A 22,191-nucleotide genomic window follows, 5' to 3' on the forward strand; every position below is an offset into this window, starting at 1 on the left:
ACAGTAAATGGATGTTGGGTCTGATCTGGCTTGGCAGTTCCTATGTTCCTATACAGTTATTTGCACAGCGCCAAAACCCCTTGGGAGTAAATTTCACCTTGTTAGGGCCCATGGAGCTGCTGCACAGATTTGAAGCGATCATTGAACTGCCACTGATTATCCCAGATTAATGAACCTATTATACAGCACTCTAGGAATGCCTGAATAACCTGATCATGCTGACCTGGGTGAGCTTTCACTATCCAATCCCTCTGTGCATAGTAGTCATCTGCACTGTGCAGTCAGCAGTGTTACCTTCAAAGGACTGCTCCCTGGAACCATAAATCCCAGATGATACTCTACAGGCTTGTGTCTATCTGAAAAATTCAGCCTACTTAATCCTAGTGTAAAGAGATTACACTGGTGGTTGTACAAAGCTCTGCCAGAAGCTACAGCAAGCAGCAGGTACTTATAATTTCATTGTCTGTCTGTCTATTCTGTCCCTCGTCCTTCTCTTTGAGCCTTTCTCAGCTGAAAACTTGGTTATCATTTACAGCAGAAAGGCTTCCTCCCACGTGGGGATTTTGGAGCATTTTCTGAAGATGGTCTGAGTGCAGTTAGACTGTTCTTCTCTGGAGGCCTTTTCCAGAGTAAGCCTCCCCTCCCTTATCATTAAATACATGTAGTACTATCTAGGATTTCATTAAAAGAGGTCAGATCCTTCTTCACCACTAGCACAGCTCCCACCTGTACTGGGCAGGCTGCATCTTATTTGACAATATCAGAACTAAGGCATGCATAGGAGAAGAGACAGCATTTCATTCTGCAGCAAAGCAGGAAACCTGTACCAGTGCCTGTAGCAGGTGGTGTGCTGGATTCATGTACTTTGGGAGATGTGACATAATGTGTAACTACATAGGCCTTCCTTGTACATTAAACATCTATGTCCAAACATGATTTTTCAAAGGATGTAGTAGCCCACTTTCCTCAGCCTGCCCCTCACATGGCTACGTGCATCAGTGCAAAGGAGGTGTGAAATACTGTGCAATCCATTTGGTCATGTTTTATACCCATCCAGACATGATGCAAAGATTAAAAAGTTCAGAGCAACTGAGGACTGGGTGCATACTTTGTCACCTTTTAACATGTTACAGGTCATATCTATACTCTTACTTTGTTGCTTGGTAGCACTACAGACAAGAAAACACTGGCAAGCTTCCTTATAGTTGTTCCCTCTGGAGCAGTCATGGGAAGATGAGTGCGCTTGCATTGCTCTCCTCAGCTGCCAGGTGTAGCAGAAGAGATAAGCTCCAGTGAAACAGGAATGGTAGTGAGGGTGTTCTGTCTCATGCCAGCTACCCATGGGCCAAGACTAAAATTCCAGTTATACAACTGCAGTCCTCTTGCGTAGCGCAGACTGTACCCTCTAGCTGGTACATGACAATAGACAATCTCCCTTTCCAAATCTTTATATAGCCAGTGCTCCCTAGGTGCAGTAACTATTGTCCTTCCATCAATATGCTGATTGAACTGAAAACAAAGAACTGATTCAACTCTAAATCATGAAAAAGGATCCGTAGGGACTTGCTTTCTTTGAGGAAGTGAACAGAAGATGGTGCCTCCCGGTGTTCCTCTTGCTGGATACAGGGCCCTGGGGGAACTGCAGGCCCGCTTACATGTAAAGCAATTGTTGGCTGGCTGATTTTTCATTTCAGCTGTAAAACTGCTCCACTGTAAAGCTATTTCATCAAGCAGGAGAAAGCATTCTTCATTTCCCAACAAAAGAAGATCAATTTGTTTCCTTAGGCACAATTTACTTTTTCACATTTCTGGGCTTTGTTGTATTCTTACCTGACAATCTGAGAATGCTTTTGATGTGAGAGCTAGCCAGACTTGGAGGTGAGCCTCAAAAACCTGGGGAAGTACAAAGAGAATCTAACATTGTGTGACATTCACCTCCTCTCCTCCCTATAAGGCACACAGTACCGCATTTTCTTCGATAGTCTGCTATGCTGGTTGCTGATCTCACTTTAAAGCTGTGTTAATGCAGGCTCTTTCCAGTGACTTTGATGGAGACTCTATAGATTTAAGCCAATGCAACTTAGATTGGAATATGGCTCACCTCATCCATATGTAACACAAATTCCCTCCTATTACTTCTGAATTTTCTCCTGCTGGGTAGGTTGGCATCTAAGAGAGTCTCTGTAAGCATAATTCCAACTCCAAAGAGGCAAAAGTTGGATCATAACAAGAAAGCCAATAAACATAAGTCTTGGCAAAGATGCTCAGATAAGAGAATGCCTTCCTGGCATGCAAGTCACCCCCAAAAGTCATGAAGAGAACTAAGAGATTGTCCTTCTTACACTGATCCCCCATTGCCCCCAGTTGAAGCCCACTGACTCATTTCATAGTTTACCCTGGTTGGATTCCATCCACTTTGCCCTGACATGATACCATGAAGACTGTTTAGAAACTGCCCTGCCACAGAACTGGGAATGCCTGGGATACCAAATCAAGTAATACTGGATACAGGACAGTCTGGCTGAAGCCATTTCTTAAGCTATTATCCATAGAGAGGTAGAGTATGTGGAACCGAGTAAAAAGGGGGGCTGAGGGCTGGCAGAGGAAATAGGCACTGGTATGAAGAATAGCCCAACCTCTCCCCTACTCCATAAATGTTAAATATTAAGCATTAAAAATCATGCAATTCTCTATCTGGTCACTCAGTCCTTTCCTCTCTTGCCATCTTTTTCCTGTCCTTAGATGAAGGCAAAAAATCTCCCCAGGATGTAAATGAAATGCCCTTACCCTTTGCTTCTGTTCACACCAAGGAAGATATACATACATAAAATGATGCAGCCACCATAGTAAAATGCAAGGCAGATGAACATCACCACACAAACATAGCATGGCCGGCACGCCTCACGGTAGTAGCAGCCAAGCATGCCATGGCAACCAGCCAACCGATGATACTGGCTAGGAGCCAATTTGATTTATTTTTGGCAGCCTGACACTGCACACTACTGTGCCAGTCTTCGATCACAGAAATGATAAGAGATGACCTTTGAAAGCCAAAGGGATGACTTCTGGGAGAAGGGAACTGATGAAGCTGAAAGCAGATCTGTCCCCAGGCTGGCGGAGTACTGAAGTGGCAGATGTTTGGTGGGCCTCCCTCTTTCATGGATGACCAAATCACCACAGCTGTGCCAGCAACCACCAGTGTTGTGCTTTCTGAGGTGGGGGTGGGGGTGACTGGGAGAAAGGACGAAACACGGCAAATATCTTTAAGTCTGTAGAGGGAGTAAGTACCAAGAAAGGAACAGAGAGTTTTAAAGAGATGAGAGGAAGTCATAGGAAAATGATTAGGAAAAAGAGAACATAGGCTTTATATCAGGTAATAATCTCCTGGCTGTGAGACCTTTTACATGATGATGATGCTCTTTTGTGGAAGATTCTTTGAAGAGGAAACAGTTTATTATTATTATGGACATTGTACCATAAAGTGTATAGCAGAACAGGACCCCAAATCCTCAGAGAGATGGACAAGAGGGTCTTTTTCCATTTCTGCCTTGGATGGCTCAGGGTCACTTACCCAGCCATTCAAGTTTGTGACTAGAAGGCTGATATCATACTGGGATAGGAATCTGGGGGAGGGGGGAGGGAATCTATATTCATTAAGATTGTAAAGACAATACTAGTTTGACTGTGGCCACAAACCTTCCATGTCTGCTTTCTGTAAACATTTGGAAGCTTGAGTATTACTAGATGAATATTGAATGAGTATGAATAGAAGCCCGTGCTGGCTTTGAACACTCAAACAATCACTGAAAGCTCATTTTAAATATATATTTGATTGTAGATTTTGCAACTTATTCCGTTGGCTAGATATTTACATAAATTACAGTATCATATGCAAATGCATATTAAATTGTAATGTTCCCACTACAAATGATGTGAAGGCCAACAAAAGCAAGCAGAAGATATTTGCAAATAATTGAGAATACTGAATAAAAATTATTCTTTGATGACTGGCAACTGAGAAAAGGGTAAAATGAAGCAAATGAAATAGGAAATTCATAGGAATGGCTATCTCTATCCATTACAACAGATTAATCTTGATAAAAATGTGGTGTTAATTCAAAGCAGAATCACCATTCCTGTTTGGGAATAAGGCATTCCAAATCTTAAATAAGAATTTATCATCACTCGTTATTCAAAAATTCTTTCCTGTGTACACAGGGCCCCAAAAGATTGATTCACTATGATGTTCTATATTTACCATTGGTAAATACCTTTGCCCATATATATAAACAAAACAGGTACAGCATGCAACATATCAAATTAGACTTCTCAAATCACTCCCACATAGCTTAACATTTGTTTTGCCACTCAACTCATCATACAAAGTAAGAACAAAGGGATGGAGATCTGGACCATAAAAGGGCAATACAGAAGATGTGAGTTTAAGCATTACCTCCAGAAATGTTTAAACAAAAGGAGGTGAAACATACATCCCTTTGTAGTGTGCTTTCAGTTTAGATTCCAACTCTTCAACACTTGGTCCACACCTTAAATCATAATGTTCTGTGTGAGCACCTCTCCCAGTTCTTAGCTGTTCTTTCTAAAACGGTATAAGCAGGAACAGAAGTCCTGAGCTAGCTGTGAAGCTTGGAAGTCTAATTAAGAGAATGGGAATTATTATTTGGGGAAGAGAAGTAGTAGACCAAATGGTGTGAAGGAGAAACATCAACAAGTGCAAGACTACATGCAGGGACTAACCTTCACATCAGGATGTTTGGCTCACCTTGGAATATCAAGGTGATACTCCAAATTTTTGCCCCAACAAGCTAACGAATGCAGAATGTCCTGTGCTACTGACAGTCTCATGCATGTGGAGGTCAAAGTTATGTTTGGCATTGCTTCTTGATCAAGTTTTATGTAGTGCTCACCTCTGATGATATCTTTCTTTTTTTTCCCTCCCCTCTTTTTTTTTTTTTTTTTTAAACTTTTTGTGTCTTTGATAATGTAAAAAAGGGAAAGAGCAAGAGCGTCTTCAGGTCTTTCATGTTTTTTCTACCCACACCAGCATCGCAATTCAGTAACAGCTCTTCTCTATAGTTTGCCAATACTGTCACTGTCAAAAAGGATCACTTTTGCCTCTCAAAACTTTTCACCTCTTCCCAGGGGAACTAGCTAAGCAGAGTTGCAGCTCGGTCAAGAATAAAGGAGAATTGAAAACACCTCCTGGGGTGATTGTTTGCATTCAGTCTTCTCTTCTGTCCTCATTCACAGAGCTGTCAGGGCCTTTAATCTTTCCTCTCCCTACCTGATCTTCTTATCATGCAAGTCTGACCCAGCTGACACATATCTAAAAGCTTCATGCAAGTGATACATATGGCTATCACCAGCTACTCCAAGAACAGGGGCTAGAGTACTGGAGTGGATGAAATTACAAGTGATGCTGATAACAAGATGTTCCTTACTAGGATGTGGTTGTAACAGCAGTCTCATCCAATTACAAGCAGATGGAAAAAAAGGCCTTTTTGGCTCCTTCTTGACCATCCCACCAGGAAGACTAAATTACCTCCTGCAGTATGAAAGAGTTTTTCCCTCACGAAATTTCCAGTTCAAGTTGGCAGCCTCTAGTGAGATGGTATCAGCTCAGGCTGCTTTATTGCTCCACTGAAGCTGCCTGTGTTAGTGTGCCTGAGAAGGTTCATCTTCCTCTTAGTGTATGCAGTGGTTGGGGAGCTCTCCCAGACTCCTCCAAACCTCACAGCTGCCTGACACTCTCCTGCCACCATGCAGAATGGGCTGGATGACACATCCACCTAGAGGAACATGAACCTCCAGAGGAGGTGCAGTATTTCCAAAAGCTTCTGGGAAGCAGAGGAGAGCATGTTAAGCAACAATATGCATCTCCCCCCTCTAAAACCCAGCAAGGGATTACCTTGTTAATTCTCATTCTGATCCCTGCACTGTCCCTTGCAGATCAACCTCAGATGCATCCCCAGGAGACCAAGGGAGGCATCCATTTCTAGAGAGGCCCACTCCCTGGCATTCACTCACCTGTCTTCTCTTCGGTTTGGCTGCTCTCCACTGTCTCCATTTGGGGTTGCGCTGTTGCCTTGGCAGTAGCATCCTCTGCGGCAGGGGTGGTGGTGGCAGTGGTGTCAGCAGCAGGCACATCGGCTTGTTTAGGCTCCTCTTTGTCTTGGGCTTCATCAGCCTTCAAGGACGGCGAGTTATCAGTGGAAGCTTTAGCGGCACTTTCCGTTTCGGCAGCAGCGGCAGGCTTTTCCTCCAAGGAAGCAGCAGGAGTGGCAGCCTGTGGGGCTGGCTGCTCTGAGCCCGTGTCAGCAACTCCATCCCCTTTTTTCTCCTCTGCTGGTGCATTGCTGTCTTTGCTGCCCTCCTCCACCTGGACACTGTCAGCAGCTGTAGCTTCTGTGGCAGCAGGCGCATCACTCTCTTTGTTCTCCCCAGCTCTGCCAGCAAGGCCTTCCTCCTTCTTGTCAGCGGTCTCAGTCTCAGAGGCCGGGGCATCTCCCTTCTTCTCCCCCTTGAGCTTTTTCCTTGTTATGTGTCCGCGGAAGCTGGCCTGGATTTTGGTGGCTGCCTTATGAGCTTTATCTTCTGGTTTGATGCCATCTTGCTCAATTTTTTGGTCCCCATCCTCATTTTTTTCAACCTTTGAATAAAAACAGGAAGGACAGAGGAGAAAACAGGGAGATAAGTCAGGACCTCTGCAGGTACAGCCCAAGCTCTGGTTCCACTAGAAATATCCCACCTCCCCCTCCTGCTAACAGGTGGCAAATTTTGAAATAGCCTTTTCCTTTGGTATGGGTTTGAAACCAGGTGGCTGTAATTAAGTAAAAGGGCTGGACAGACAGAGGGGAATTTACAGCACCTCATCATCTCAATCAGCAATGCTGAGAGCATGTTGGCAGCCTGGAAAGACCCGAACCAGCTGGGTTGTCTCTGTTTATTCCAATTATTTATTTTGCCATCCGTTCTGAAATATACCAATTTTTTCCCCTTGTCATTTTCAAAACATTTTCCCTCAGGTTATTTTCACGGTCTTTCACAATCCACCTAAGCCTTCAATTCTTTGTTTCTTTTTAATGACACCATGTTTCACAGGTGTGTGACTCTATCAACACTGAGCATTGTGTCCTTTATAGCTTTTTGGCTCAGGATTGCCAATATAGAATAGTATTGCCACACGCTCCACCACAGATGCACAGTCAGACATACACAGATATTCACATGATGTACACCTCTCAAATGCCCTTCCTGCAAGCACTTCAAGCACTGCCTCTGCTCCTCCACTCATACCTTCAGTGAAGGAATAATAGGCAGATAGATATCAGTCTTTCCAGTTTTAGCAGATTAATATTATTTCTCTGAGCACTGGGAGGAATTCAGCCTTGTAACAAAGAACTGCCATTTCCCATGCTTGCGTGCCTTAAGCCATGTATTAAAGTCTTAAAAAGGACCATAACAGAATCTGTGCTTTCTGCTGGTCTGCTACAGAGGGATAATCCTTGATTTGTAAACCCCCACTGAATCCACCATGTTTCACCCCAATAATTTACCAGCTCATGAGCCAGTAACAGCTCAGCTGCATACTGATGAAAGGACACTGTTCTATTAAAATTCCCAATGGGAATCATTCAAAAGAGCTACTCAGAAGCAGAGGCAGTGGCCTCTTTGCTGTCTGCACCTGACTTCCAGCACTGGCTCAGGTCACAAGAGAAAGAAAATGAGCTGGCTGAAAGAGATAGCAAGCAACTATTCATGGGTGTGAAGAGGAAATCACTTCTTAGGCCATTGCTACTGAGAGATGCCATTTGGGGAAAGGCCCAGGACCAGAATAGCAGGCAGAGGACACAGTTGATAAATACACTCAAAAAGAGTCCAGCAGTAGTAACAGAGAATAAGCCACTGCAGTATGCACACATAAGACCGGAAACACCACACTTGCGAAGCGGGGGAGAGAAGACTGGCCACTCCAGCAGCATCAGTGAGAAACAGACTGGAAATGATCATTGCTGTTGCAGAGCATGAGCACAGACATGAGACGCAGAAAGGCACACATGTGTAAGCAAAGCAGTACAAGTGAACTCAATGCTTGACTACCAGCGTGCCAGAGCTGGTACCCACCACATCCCTCCAGGCTCTCAGCAAGCGCAGGATTCCCCACCCCAGCACTTGCGCACAAGCAGGATCATGCCAGCACTTGCAAGATATGCTGAAGGGCAGGCTGAGCAACAGCAGCTCCTCCTCCCCTCTTCCGCAGGTAAACGAGTGAGCTCAAGGGGGCTTGGGGGCCAAGGAACGACCAGCCCCACATCACCAAAGAAGACAGCCTCTCCACATAGTTGTGCAGAACAGGTCTGAACACACCAGGATACAAGTCTGGGGGTGAGACTAGGCACCACCATGCTTATGTAGGGGAAGAGTGAAAAAGTTTGTGAATGAATATTAACTGATATTAACATATAAGATTCAGCATAAGGAGTTTTCATGTTATTGCCTACGCACAGGGAGAAAATGGTTGTTGTACCTATCATAAGGGCAGAGCTGAGCACTTACATCTACTCTTCCTCAAGTGCTTTAAGTGATGTGGTGTGGAAAGTGGGCTCTCATGTAAATGTCAGTTTGTCAGGCAGCAGGTGACAGTTATGTGTAAAGATGATGAACACATTAGCATGTTGTAACCATTTATGTGCCTCTTATAACCTGCTCTTTTGTCTGCATAGCTAACTCTGAACCTGCGTTATTCAGTGTCTAGGATAAGCTCTTCAGCATCATTTCAGCACAGGTCTACATGGAGATGGAAGCAAATCAGAAGCAGCTTTAAACTACCCAAGGAACAGTTGTGAGCCAGACAGGGTAATATGGGCTCTGCACAGGTTCATTTATTTTGTTCCTTAGGCAGGTTTTGCAGTTTGTGCCAAGTTCTATGTTGCTGTGGCAACATTACTACTAATACCTGGACTAGCTGTCTTAAAGAGAGCTAGAGCATGTCTGCAGTACACTGAAGCCACAGCAACATGGACGTATGCTAACTATTCCTTTCTAGCACTGTATAACACTGAGAGGCAGAGCCAAGGTATCTAAGGTCTGTGGCCAGTTTCAAATAGCTGCAGGGTTGGGAGACTGGAAAGAAAACTTAGATATAACCACAAGACCCTTAAGGTCCAGTTCCATATTCTGATTCCTGCAAAACCGATAGAAAATGTGACAAAACTGTTAATTCCTGGGCAAAGAGGAAACTCCCAGGGTAGAGGGGGGAGCTCTCTCACCACTGGCCTTGCTCCTCTCACATCCCAGGTACCCTCCTGCCCCACCTAGGACAGCTATTATGAAGTGTGATCTTGCCTCTGTGACTTTTTCCCCAGTGGAGTTAGGGCTCACCAGCAGCCCTGCAAAGGCTTATCTCCTTCCTGCTGCTAGCAGGAGGTCCAGGGCACGGCAAGTCCTACAGTCAGTTCTCTTGCTATTCTGACAGATGAATTCCTGGAGAGCTGTGACTGCAGTGCACTGCAGGGTCCACCTGCCTCCCTTTTTCCTCTATGGATGCTGGACTGAAACCTTTCACCTGCACCTACTGCATTTACAAAGCTAAGAGGCTCCTTTGCTACAGTGATGACATCACTGTCCTTTTATCCCAGTTGGGATGACATCAGTTTGAGTCCTTGCCAGCTCACAAGGTTCAAAATCGCAAATTGCATTTCCAACAGCATCATTTCAGATATAAAAGATAAGAAACGTGAGGCTGGAGTAGAGGTGGGGTTTAAGGTCATGGCTGAAAGAAAGGTATTAATAGTTAGTCTGTGCCAACTCAGATTGCTTTTAGTGCCATTCAGGAATTCCATTTCTATTCAATCTTTCCCCCTTGAAGGATCCTGGACATCTGAAATGATGTATTTTCAGGCTACTGGCCTGCAGCTACTTCTGGGCAAGGATACAGTATTCAGCTAGTATGTATGTCATGTTGTATAACAATGGGCTGGGTGAGAAACATTGTTCAGAGGGAAACTTCTGTTCTCATCAAAAGAGACAAGGGCTCTTCATCTGTGGATTACACATACAGCAGATAAACCTTAATTAAGGAAGCTGCTCAAAAATAACCTGTACACGGTGAAGCTCCTGGAAAGCAATTTATCTTCTTTGGAAAGCTAAAAGGGTGAGTCAGCCTTGCCAGGGCGTATTCAAAGTTATCTCAGTGGAAAACAAGAAATCTATCATCTGTCTTATATATCTGCCATGTGTGTTTGACATCTTGGTTGTAGTATTGTGGCTTCTGGAATAAAAGTGAATTATTATTATTAGCACTTGTACAGAATCCAGAGCCCCCAGCCAAAAATCAGGTCTGTTAAGGATAGGTTTCATTCACACACACACCCCTCATTTACACATTCATGTATAAAGTAAATTCATACTGGAACTTAATATTGAAATGTCATGATATCATAAGTGTACATGCAGCATACTGTCATCCTCATTTTACACAGAGATATACTCTGTTTCATTTAGTGTGAAGCAAATCGATCCTTCAAGGCCAGGAGGACTTGAAATCACTGAGACAGGTTGACACATAGTTATAAGGATGTATAAAAGGACATACATAGTCAAACACATGCATTTTTTCTTTGGACCATCTCCACATACCCACAAAAGTAGGTTTACAAGGCAAGGATTTGCCCTCATGAAATGCACGGTTAAACTTTTATGTTCCTATCTACATATCCAGGGCACAGGTAGGGCAGAAGTTAGTTCTCAGGTACCAGGAACATGGAAATTCCATTGACTCATGATTTACTCAGCTAGATTTTTAATCCCTGGCCTCCTTTCCACCTTCCATCTCCAAAACCAAAGCCTTCAGAAGTGACAACATAGGGCTAAGAATGAAGAAAGCATTGCTATAACCTCCAGGCCCATCTGAATGTACCACATCCCATTACAGCAGGAAAGGTGAGATGGAGAGACCAGATGCTTCACAACTGTTCCATGCTTTTTCAGCCACACATAAGCAAAGAGCGAGACAGGAGGAGACTGAGTGCCTCCATCCTTGCTTGCTGTTTGCTCATTTCTGTCTTGTGGTGCTGAATCACAGCTCCTGATCCCAGCACCTCCCTTGCTTAGCTTTGGAGAGGCTGACTTGCCTTTAAAAAAAGCAGGCAGAGCAATGAACAAAAACCAGAGAAGAAGGACAGAAAAATAATCACATAGCTTTCTTGTTTTGAACACTCGGTTGGAGAGATCAAGAAAGAACTTCTTGTTCCTTTAAAATGTCTTTTAATCTTATACGGTCTCTTCTGCTTCATACCAGAGGACCTGTCTCTGTACCTCTCTCTTTCCTGGTGTTCCTCCGCCCAGTAATTTACAGCACATGTCAGCCTCCTTTAACATTCATCTTAGGATCAGGCTGTTATACACTGAAACATAACCCTGGTTCCCACTCCTTTCTGTCCTTAGATAAGAACTCTTCTTTAACATAACCCCAAACCCCAGAGCCCCTGGATTCACCCAGCCATCTCCTGGTATTCTGAAACCTGTGTGCCAGGAGTCAGGATTTAGGGTTTACAAAGCTTTCACCAGAGAAGACATCAATGCTGGCCAAAGCCTGCCCACCTGTAGGAAAAGTGACAGTTATCAGTAATCCATTCCACAGCCCAAGAGGAAATGTCCCCTATGTTACCATATTCTTAATAAAACCTCCTTGTTCTCTATCCAGAGATACATAGGGCCCCAAGTTGTTGACACCTGCACTAATGTATGCATGGAGATCTTCCCTTCAGTTAACCAGGTGAAGCAGTCCTGCGTCAACTAATTGCTTGTGATATTTGTGGGGTTAAGGCACACCTTATACAATGCTATAATCTTGACAAGAGCACAGTGTAGGTTTGTACTGGTGTCATTCAAGGTCACTTGGGCCCAGACTCTCAATGGAATTTAGGCACCTGACTCCCACTGATTTCACAGGATTGAGTCACCTCAATGTTTTTGTGGGCCTGGCTCTATATGACCTGATTTGTCTCAGACACAGCATTTAAAGAGCAAAATGCTTTAAAGAAAAGACCAGCTGTCTCTCCAGAAGGAGCAAAGCATGGACACATGAGAGAGAGAAAAGACTTTCACGCCTTGTGAAGTGAGGAAGCAATTTAGCACAGAGAACAGCTTATTTTTAACCCAGTTAAATGATGTGAAGACACCCGGCTAGAGGATGGCACCCCTCAGCTCGACCTGTCTGCAAGGTGAGGAAACAAACAGAGCTCCTTTTTCCAGACTGGCTGTGGTGATGGTGGGAAAAGCACCCTTGAGAGGGAAAAGGTTACTTCATCTCTCCCAAGGCTTATTGAGGACGGTTCCCTAGTGCATAACTAGCAGGGTACCAGCTCTCCAGTTTCCAATTCCTCTAACAATGGAGTTTCCATTCTTTTCTCTATAAGATCCTCTCACACTTAGGAAATTTCCCTTCTATCTTCTGGTGCCTGGAATGGAACAAGCTAATGATGATCAGGCAGATGGAAGAATGTTGTTCACACATGCATAGGGTGACTGAGAAGTGAGGTATAAAATAACCATTTAGCTAAACTGGACATATTTAACTATTTTAACTGTGCCTTCTCAATAAATCTGTTATACCTGCTTCAGCCTTTTTTGTGACCCTCCCGTCTGTTTGTCACTCCGTTTCTGTTAATATGGTGGTCAACCGTTGTGTCATTTACCATCTTGAAGCCCCTACGGCTCACCTGGTTAAATGGAGAAGGGTGCTCAGTAATGACTATGTTGCCTTTGTGGGCTCTGTCAGAGAAGGAAGAGCCTCACCCCTGAAGCTGGTGCAAAGTGGCTCATATGCAGGGATGTTTACTGGAGCAGAGCAGCTCATAGATGTCTGTGAGAAACAGTGCTTGCCTTTGGTCTTGTCTGGGCTCTGTGTAGTACTCCTGTGGTTGTGGGGTCATGATGTCAAGGGCTTGTGTTTGTTTATCCTGAGGCACAGCCTGAGCATGTGAAGGCACTCAAAGGCACAAGGCTTGCGAGTACCATGTTGAAGACCTTGGGTGCTTGGCACAATCCACATCTATGTTCTTTCCTCAAGCTGGATCCTGGTGCATACTGTGCTGGGAGCTGTGCCTAGTCTCTCTTTTGGAGGGAAATACTTGTGTTGCTCCAGAAGGAGCCAGCCAGCAGGTGTTCAGTTCAAGGGACCAGAGCCTGGGAATGAAACAGGAAGCTATCCAAGCTGACAGAGTAAATGCTTTCCCAAAATAGACCATGCTGAAGAGATTCATCAAAAGGGCCAGGTAAAAAATTTCCCTAAACTATGCTTTGGTTAGAAAAAAGACATACAAAGAATGCAAGAATATTTCAGCTGCTTAGACAAAGACACAGACCTGAATATCATGAGACTACTGAAAAATTTTATCCTAACCCAAACCCTGTGGCTTGGGTGGACCTTTTCCTGACTTTTCAAGCAAGGACTGTTGCTGCTATATGACTTAAAGTAACAACTTCACACTCTGAATCCCTGCATGCTCTGCTGATCATGGCCAAGTAATGAAACCCTGAATTAGCAAACTCTCCCTCTCCCATCCCTTCTCTCTCTCTCTCTTTCTTTTCTTCTTGCTTAGTTTTGGATTCCACAGAAATTTTCAGGAAGAAGTTGTTAATCTCCAGTGGCTCAGATTGCCTGCCCCAAGAGAGCTGGACACACTTGCTTCCGCTTTAACCACAACCAAGGGCCAGAAGTTAATTTACAACTCAGACTTGCTTCCTTGAGGTCCGTTGCAGGCAGTCACTGAGCCTCCCCAGAGCCCCGTGTTAGGCAGTGTCTCTAGAGCACTTTCCACAAGCAGCAGCAGCAGCAGCTTGTGTCCTACAGCTCTTACCCCATCCCCTCTGTGAGAACACAGTGCTGCACCCCCAGCTCTGATTATGGGAAGTCTCCTCAGACTGAGTAAACTCTGAGGTTACCTGGACGTTTCCTGGGTTGTACCTAATTGTTATGAGGAATTCTATGCCGGGACCATTTGTCCATGAGCAACAAGGCTCAGGTCCCATATGCCCATTTCACATTCAAAGATACCACTAACTCAGCACCCATTTATGCTCCCTGCTGGCTTGCCCAGGATTTTTGCAGCCAGCAGAATAGCAGTGAAAGGCTCAAGCCCCAAGGCCATCCAGTTCCTCAACCCTCTTTTTAACCGGCCTGTTAACCTTGAACCACTGATACCTCCTGTAGGCCATGACTGACAATGCCATGAAATCACTCAACCTAGTGATGAGAGAGAGCTAAGCATCAAGTAGCTTCCTTCCTGCTTGGCTGTAAGTGCAGGGCTGTATTTGTTTTATTATTATTATTATTATTATTTTAATTTATGTCACTAGAATGGGGGCAATTATCTTCTGAGAAAGCATTTACAGATTGTTAAAATCAAACAAACATCCCCAGCAATTAGGGAAAGCAAGGTGCAGATTAATTCCCAGTGGCTTGGGAAACTGCTTGGAGGGCAGGTTTTGCCAGTGCAGCTGGTTGAGTGCTCTGCATGGTGGCTGGCCTCCCCTCTGGAGGTTGCCCACCAGCACAGACCCAGGGAGGCTGCTCCTCCAACACAGCCCCAGGCCATGCCATGGCGAGGGGGAGAGCAGCGAAGAGGAGGTGTGGGGTTAAAACCCATGGAGCTGGTCTGGAAGGTGGAAGGCTGGGGGAGGAGAAGACAGAGCTGAAGGGAGAGAAGAAATGAGAAAAGAGGGAAGAACAAAGGAATCAAATGAAGAAGAGAAAAGGAAAGGCAGGGAGAGAGGTAAAACCTGGCCAAAGCCAAGCCACTGAATGGAAAAGAGACAAAGAAATAAGAGGTACACTGGAAGAAATGAGATACAGCGTAAGGGAGAGTGAGGGGAGAGAGCGTGCGAGAGAAAAAAATCACTGATCCACATGTGAAGGGTGTGATAGCGAGAGATGTCAAGAAAAACAGAGCAGCTAAATAGCTGAGCAGGGTCCCCTGGAGCAGACCTGCATGACTGTCCATGCCACAGCTGAATGAGGTGTTGGCAGCACTCTCTGACATGTGCCACCTCGCTGCACAACCCTGGCTTCCATCTGCATGAGCACAGGGATAGCAGTAGTCCCGGCAACCCCTTGGTCAGCCTCTCTCCCAGATCAGCCAGGCTATCCCTGCGAGCATTGCTGGTGGCAGTGCCCTGCTGGGGAGCTGGCCCTGTCAGGAAGCACATTGATTTGGTTATTGATGTGATAATGTGTAAAAGTCCGAGGCAGAGCCTCGCCAGCTCCTTTCTCATCCCAGACAACAGAGGTGCAAAGTGACCTGCCCCGAGTCAAATCTGTCCTGGTACATGGAACAGCTCCTCTAAGGCAGTGGAGAGATACAGGAGAGGAAACCCAAGTCAGGAGCAAAGGGGGTTCAAGTCCCAAGTCCTTCACTCATAGTTCTGGGTCACCCTACTTGTGAAATGGAAAGAGCAACGCTTACTCTGCACTTGAAATCTGAGGTTTCACTGTGGCACTGCAGGAGAGGCAAGCTGCTCTCATGAATATCTTCTCCATTCATCACAGAGCATCCACTGCTATGCTTGTGTTAGCTAAGGCTTCAATGAGGAAAATACTTTGGCTGTGCAACAGCCCCCTGTGCCTTCCCACACTGCTCTGCAATGAGCTTCTCCCACTCCACAGAGCATTTGGACAGTGGTGTTTCTACAGGCCTTTTCAGCCTCCACTGCTTTACACCTAGCACCTGCACACAGAAGAAAATGTCTCTCTTCTTCTGTACTGAAGCTACTGCTGGGGTGAAACCCTGTAGCTGCTACCTGTGCCCACAGCCGCACACAGCAAGTTAACTCGGGGTGGGGACAGGAGTACTAAATCCCCCTGAAATTGCACAGTGACCTGAAGAAGGTAGTAACCAGGATCCTTGATCAGGATCTGACAAGATCAGTACAGTTAGTACTGCCTCTCTTACCATTAATTATCCTCCTGACCAGGCCTTTGTCTTTTGTCTTTCTCATCTCCTGAAAGAGAACATAACCCAGAGCATCACATTCTGCTAACAGCTTCACCATTCCCCAGGGAGCACAGTACAATCTTTCAAATCACCAGCACTGCATCCAGCAAAACCCAAGTAACCAGACTTGCAGGTCTCTTACACAAATTGACACTAAACTAACTCAGTCTAAGATATCCCTCTCATAACCTCTTCAGCTTTTGTTCCCGGTAGTCCCATCCTATATCTTCACTGCAGAACTGAACTGTGCATGTACCAGGATCTTATATCCCCAAAGAGCAGGAATTCACAGGAAAGGCTGCTACCTATTGATACAGGCTACATCTCCTTACAGGGTCAGCTGGCTTTTTAGTAGCTTCTGGTTCTGAAGGGTTCAGTGGGTCTCGGTGGCACTGAGCCACTCCTTAGCAGCCAGGAGAGGCTCTGCTGGCTTAGCTTCTTGCTCTTAGCTTCTTGCTCTTGGGGGTTGCCTAATACCAGCCCTGGTTCCACTAGGACAAAAGTCAACCTTGCTGTTAGAGGCAGAAAATACCAGTGTTGAAGGAGACTTGAGGGTGCTAACTCTGATCTTCACAGCAGCTCACTTTATTGATTTGTGTTGTGGCTTTTCATGCCCAGCTGGGCTTGCCTGACCTAGAGATCTCCTTCATTTGTACACATGCACTTTTGCCTCTGACTTGACTTGGTAATTCCCTCCACCCACCCTCACTTCAGCAGCGTCATCAGTGCCCTACAGATCTTCTGCAAGGCAGCAGATAGGGCTCTCGCTTATGACAACATGTGTAGAGAGTCACCAAAAGCAGTATGTAGAACGTGAGCCCCTCTTATGGATCTGAATGCTTCACAGCAACAGCATGTCTTGGATGCCAAATACCTCATAGGAAACTTCCTGTGAAATTACTCTTAGCCTACAATTTTTTTCATTCCTTTTATGTCTTTAAAGAACAAGCAGAGAAAGAAAGAGATCCCATATCTCTTCCCTCCTTGGTCACTAGTGCAGGTGAGAATGAGAAGAGTTAAACTTACTCTATAAGACATCAAATATAGGAGACAGATACCTTGTCCCACTAGGAGTTCTCCCCAGGCAAACAGTTTAGATTGCTCTCTATCTATCTGGTGTACCTTTAACACAGCCATACTGAACTACCCTGGCATCCTTGGAGCCCTCTCTGTGGAGGGCTTTACTCAGCAGCCATGGGCTACACTGACAAAGGACTCAAGGGAGAAGGGACCTCTGGTGAGGATGAGGGGATGGCTGGGCAGGCAGAGTGCACAAAGTTCTTTCCACTTCTTTCTGTTCTGCTAAAGAAGTGTTCTGGAAAGCAAGTTTTCACCCTGAGTGGAACCTGTTTTTTGGAATAGGGGCTTCTTCCCTCAGGACCCAGTGCAAAGCCAGACAGAAAGCACTGGGAAGTACGCACAAAGAGAATAATGTCAGAAAATTGTGCAGTGTTTCATCTCCTGTTAATAAGGACCAGTTCACTTTGCATAACTTTGTAGTGAGGAAAGGATCATTCAGAATACCCGAGGGCCAGCTGGATCCACTGGAGGGTGGATTGGAGGGTCCTCTAGGCCCTCACTTTCCACTGCAGCAAGACTGATTTTCTTCATCTTTTACCCACCCTGCAAAAGCAGGGTCTCATGTCAGTCTTTGTACATTTTCACAAAAGATGATTCTTTGGGCTTCTCTGGCTGTTATTCCACTGGTGAACTACAGAGTTCCTCCCCGAGTTTCGGTCAACCCCTTGCTTCTTGTTCATGTTGAGAACAGCTTGTTCGTGCTTTCTTAGTAACATTCCTTTGTATAACAATAGCTCTCACCTGTCAGACCATCCATCTTTGCCAGACCATTCTTCCTAGCTCTCTTAACCCGTATGCAGAGATCCTATTTTGGTTACTGAATTCACATTCGTTCTACTGAGAAATGACTAAAATGTCTCCCCAGCTTTAATGAATAATGAAACACTATACTCACAAAAATAATAATTAGCAATGTAACTAAAAATAAATCAGCGTGTCAATCAGACTCCCAAAGGCAAAGGAAAAGCTGCAGACATGAACATAGATGGTGATGAAAATAGCTAAGCACTTAGTGGGGGGAAGAAAAAAAAAGCTTAGAGGAATTTATAAATGACCAAGTGTCCTATAGACAGATAGCAATCCATGCAGATTGTTTCACACAGTCCTGAGTCTGACTGCTCTGCTTCCTGTCAGCCTCCTCCAAATGCTATTCAGCACATTTAGAAGTTTTCTGAGGATGTCAAGAGGCTGGGTAGTTGAAACAGGCTAGGACAAGTAAGATCAAGTGGAAGGAAGCTAACCACTTTTCAGAGGTTCTCAGAGAGTTTCCATCCGGGCTCCTACTGCCCTAATGGTGAGTCCCCAGATGAAGGGAGAGGTGCCCACAACTGTGAGAAGAGCCAAATGCATGAGGATTTATGATGATGACAGCCATTACTACTTCTACAACTCTGGGATATATCTCCCTTGTGGTGCTGGGGAAGGAAGCAATGAAACAAGCAACAGGAGTCAAGACAATGGGAATGTGCTGAACACAAGAAACTGCACTGGCAGGACACTAGTTCACAGAGGGAAAAAAATTACACATATTGTAGGGACCAGCTCGCTTTCTCCTTGCACCTTCTAAAATATGGGGCCATTTCTTAGCAGAAAGACATAATTCTTGCTTCTTCAGGAAGTCACAGTACAAGACTGGTTCTTGCCAGTCCAGTTTTATTGACTCATTAAAAATAACAACACTTAGTCCCACATAAGACACATCACTGGAGTTACACAAACTGTCGATCTGCTCAACTGCAGCAAAGACTATGGTATGCAAATGTCTATGTTATGTGGCTAGGTTACGTCATCAGTTGTACTCCACTTTTCAGATGAACTATTGCTTTAGCCATGAAAATAGTCACAATTCTCATAAGTTCCATTATAATGAATGATTATTTATCTGAAATTTTAGTCCCGGAGTGTGACTTTTTTTTCCTAACTCTTATTCTCCTTCTCCAACCCCATCAGTAAGAGGAAACATTATCACACAAGTATCATGAACTGCATGCCGCAAACATACACACACATTGTGTATGTATATACATATATATACGTAGGTATGTATATAAAAGCATAGTGGAGTATGTGAATAATTGGCAAGCAATCCATAGTCTGAAGTCAGGTTACATAACCTATTCGCTAAATCCTGCAGAATTGAAATCAGAAATGAAGCATAGATACAGAAGTATTTTCAAACAGGTGTTAAATTCAACAAGAGTCATTTGATCCCTTCCAGTAAGATTGAGTTACAAATGCCCAAACACTTTTTGTACTCTTTCAAACCAGTCAGTGACTCAGGGTTTTGGGATCTGACTGACCATTAGCAACATCTGAGGGTACTTGGTTTAGATTTGGAACACCTATCAAGGTTTTCAGGTAAGTAATATTTTGATCTCAATATAATACGGAGAAGAAAAAGTTTCCACCTATATTTTGCTTTGGTTGCAGAAACAATTAGTTTGAAGCCTCCAGAAAATAGAACACACCCCCAAGATGCCTGCTTTCCAGATTGTACTATCACAGCACTTTACAAACATTCATGAATTATTTACATTTTAATATACATTTCTATGCTTCAGCTGTAGTGGGTCAGCATGAACTTGACTGAAAGAAGAATTAAAGGGATAGATTTTAAGGAACCAAGGGTGGGATCTTCATAAATGCATACTTGCTTTAATCCTATTGAAACCAGTGAGAATTGGACACCAGGGCTCTTTGAAAATCCTGCTAAGGCTCCTGCCTTTATAAATCTTTCTTGTTAGGATGGTTCTATAAATTACATGATGCTATCCTGCCACTGTTTGAAACTAGCCTTGTAAATATCTGCCGAAAGACTGTGAAGTAAAGCAAAGGAGCTTAAAGAACACTTAAACTTTACTAGGAATTCTGGATAGTTGAAGCTTAGGAAACTTGGGGGAATAAAGGATTATGGTAAAGTCTTGGTCCTATCTTTTGCAGAAGTTCGAAGGTTAAAATGAAGGAGGCAGAGGCTTTCCAAAGAACAGAGGCTTTCAGGGTTAGGGCAGCCAACAGACTGCTGTCCTTTACTGCTGCCCTACCTTTGCTGCAGAATTTCTCGGTTTTTCTTGCCTGTACTTTTCACAGGGCAGTTGCTAGTTGTATGCTCCACATCTTTGAGTAGCTGGCTTCAGACACTTTGAGTCTGATTTGCAGCAGCACTGAGCACTCAAAGCTGCAGCTGAGATTAATGGAAGATGTTTTTGAATATGTGCAATGCTAGAAAACAAAAACTAATGATAAAAGTCAGGTCCTTTGTTTCTCAAATTGGGCACATAAAATGAGGGAATCCTGCTGACCAAACTCTCTCTTTGTGCCTCAGTTCTCCATCTGCAAAAATGGAGTAATAATACTTAGTTTTCTCACATGGGGGTTGTGAAAATAAGCTAAGTAATATTTGGAAAATGCTCAGAATCACAAGGCAGCCCAGGAGAAAATTAGTATTTCTGATTTCAGAGAAGAGTTTGAATAGTGCTCATTGAATAAGGCTGTGGGGTCACACACTGACTAATTATGAGAGAACAAAACATTGAATAGCTGTTCATTAAGTGAGCATGATCCATTCTGTGACCTCAATGTGGTAGGAACCCCTGGAAAGAATAGGATGTATTCCTGTTATTGAAAGTGTACTGAAATATGTATAGAAGAGGAGGTCACGCTGAGGTTGCACAGGCAACTGCATTTCCAATATTGGCTAACTTCTGAGCACTTGATTTAGCAGTCTTAATAACTTTCTTTTAAAATAGTTTCATTTTGACTTTTACACACATGTACTGTCTCATGTTAGTTGCAGCTGAAGTCTAATCTATGTCCACTCTTAGTAATGAAGCATAATTCAACTTCTACGCAGATTTCACTTTCTAAAATAGAATGAATTAAGTCATGGGAGTTCAAACCTCTTGGCCTTATAAGCCTCATAGAAAAACATCCTCCAATGTCCAAGAGGTGTCAAAGCATGTACCTCAGGTAAGGTGAAGAATTTTCATCAAGTAGCTCCCAGGCAGAAAACAGCAATGGCTCCCCAGGGTCCCAGCACCCAGCGTAGTATGGGGTTAGGCTGGATGCCCTGCTGAGTCCCAGAGCTTCTGAGAGGTGATGGCCTCAGCAGCTTCTGAGAGCTTCCTTCCATGTGGGAGTACTGATAGAAAAGTAGTCCTAGCATCAGCAGAGCATGCTGTTAATAATATGACATATCTCCATTGTGGGAATTAAACTTCAATTGCTCAATATCTGTCTTTGGTTTAAAAGCCCCAGGCTGGCCATCCCTGAATTAGGTGAGGCCAGATTATCAGTGGAAAATGAAACGTTTTTCTTAGCAAAAAATAAATTAATAGAAAGTAAGTCTTATCTGCCAATTTAATGAGTGCACAATTACTGCAGCAGGGAAAAGCCCCCTGAAGATTTCATCATTTAAGATTTACAAAAAGCAACTGAACAGAGAATTATTTTGTTCAAAGGATCAGTTATATCCTTGCCTAATTTTCAGCAACTCAATGGCTACCCTACAGTATCAAAGCTGGAATACCAGGGGTGCTGCGAGGCAGGAGCTCAGGGCCTTGATGAAAGTGGAGGAAAGGAATGACAGAAACCCTGTTCAGCATTTTCCTGTGCTCTATATAACTGAGTGAGTGCTATTTCACTGCTACTGGCAGCAAACTGACCTCCTGTTTTACACCACAGTACTTGCAACTTGTGTTTTTAAAAACTGTGCCCATCTCCAGTTCTGATTAGTTTCTCCAGGCATATCAGCACTACTCAAAGATTTCCCAAACTAATTTCCAAATAGCAGAATCTCTCTGTGTCGCACCCCTAAGAGGTATACTCAGTATACTCTTGTCTTCTGCTACACCTGACAGCAGGAAGAGCTCAGAGGCAAGTATCCATGAGAGGAGCTGAAAAAGTACAGGTTGGAGATATCAACATCCATGCTATCACGCTGTGTGAAGCTGAGATGCCACAAATCACGTGTGAGAGATGGAGCTGAATGGGGACAGAAATGAGAAGGCAGGGAAGGGCAATGCAGAACACATTTCCCCTCTGCAGGGACAGGTTACAACCAAAGAAGAGAAACAGAAGAAAGCAAACCCTACCAGTG

General features: G+C 44.2%; 1 protein-coding gene across 1 annotated transcript in view; it reads right to left on the reverse strand.

Annotated features, from left to right (window-relative positions):
* The window catches only part of GAP43 (growth associated protein 43), a 55,628-nt gene that overhangs the window by 17,694 nt on the left and 15,743 nt on the right, over positions 1-22,191 (reverse strand). Inside the window, exon 2 of the mRNA XM_026056899.1 lies at positions 6,049-6,670. Within this exon, the coding sequence (XP_025912684.1) occupies positions 6,049-6,670 (622 nt within the window). The remainder of the gene's footprint in view (positions 1-6,048; positions 6,671-22,191) is intronic.

The sequence above is a fragment of the Apteryx rowi genome, unplaced genomic scaffold (assembly GCF_003343035.1).
Source record: "Apteryx rowi isolate R43461 unplaced genomic scaffold, aptRow1 scaffold_134, whole genome shotgun sequence".
Lineage (NCBI taxonomy): Eukaryota > Metazoa > Chordata > Aves > Apterygiformes > Apterygidae > Apteryx > Apteryx rowi.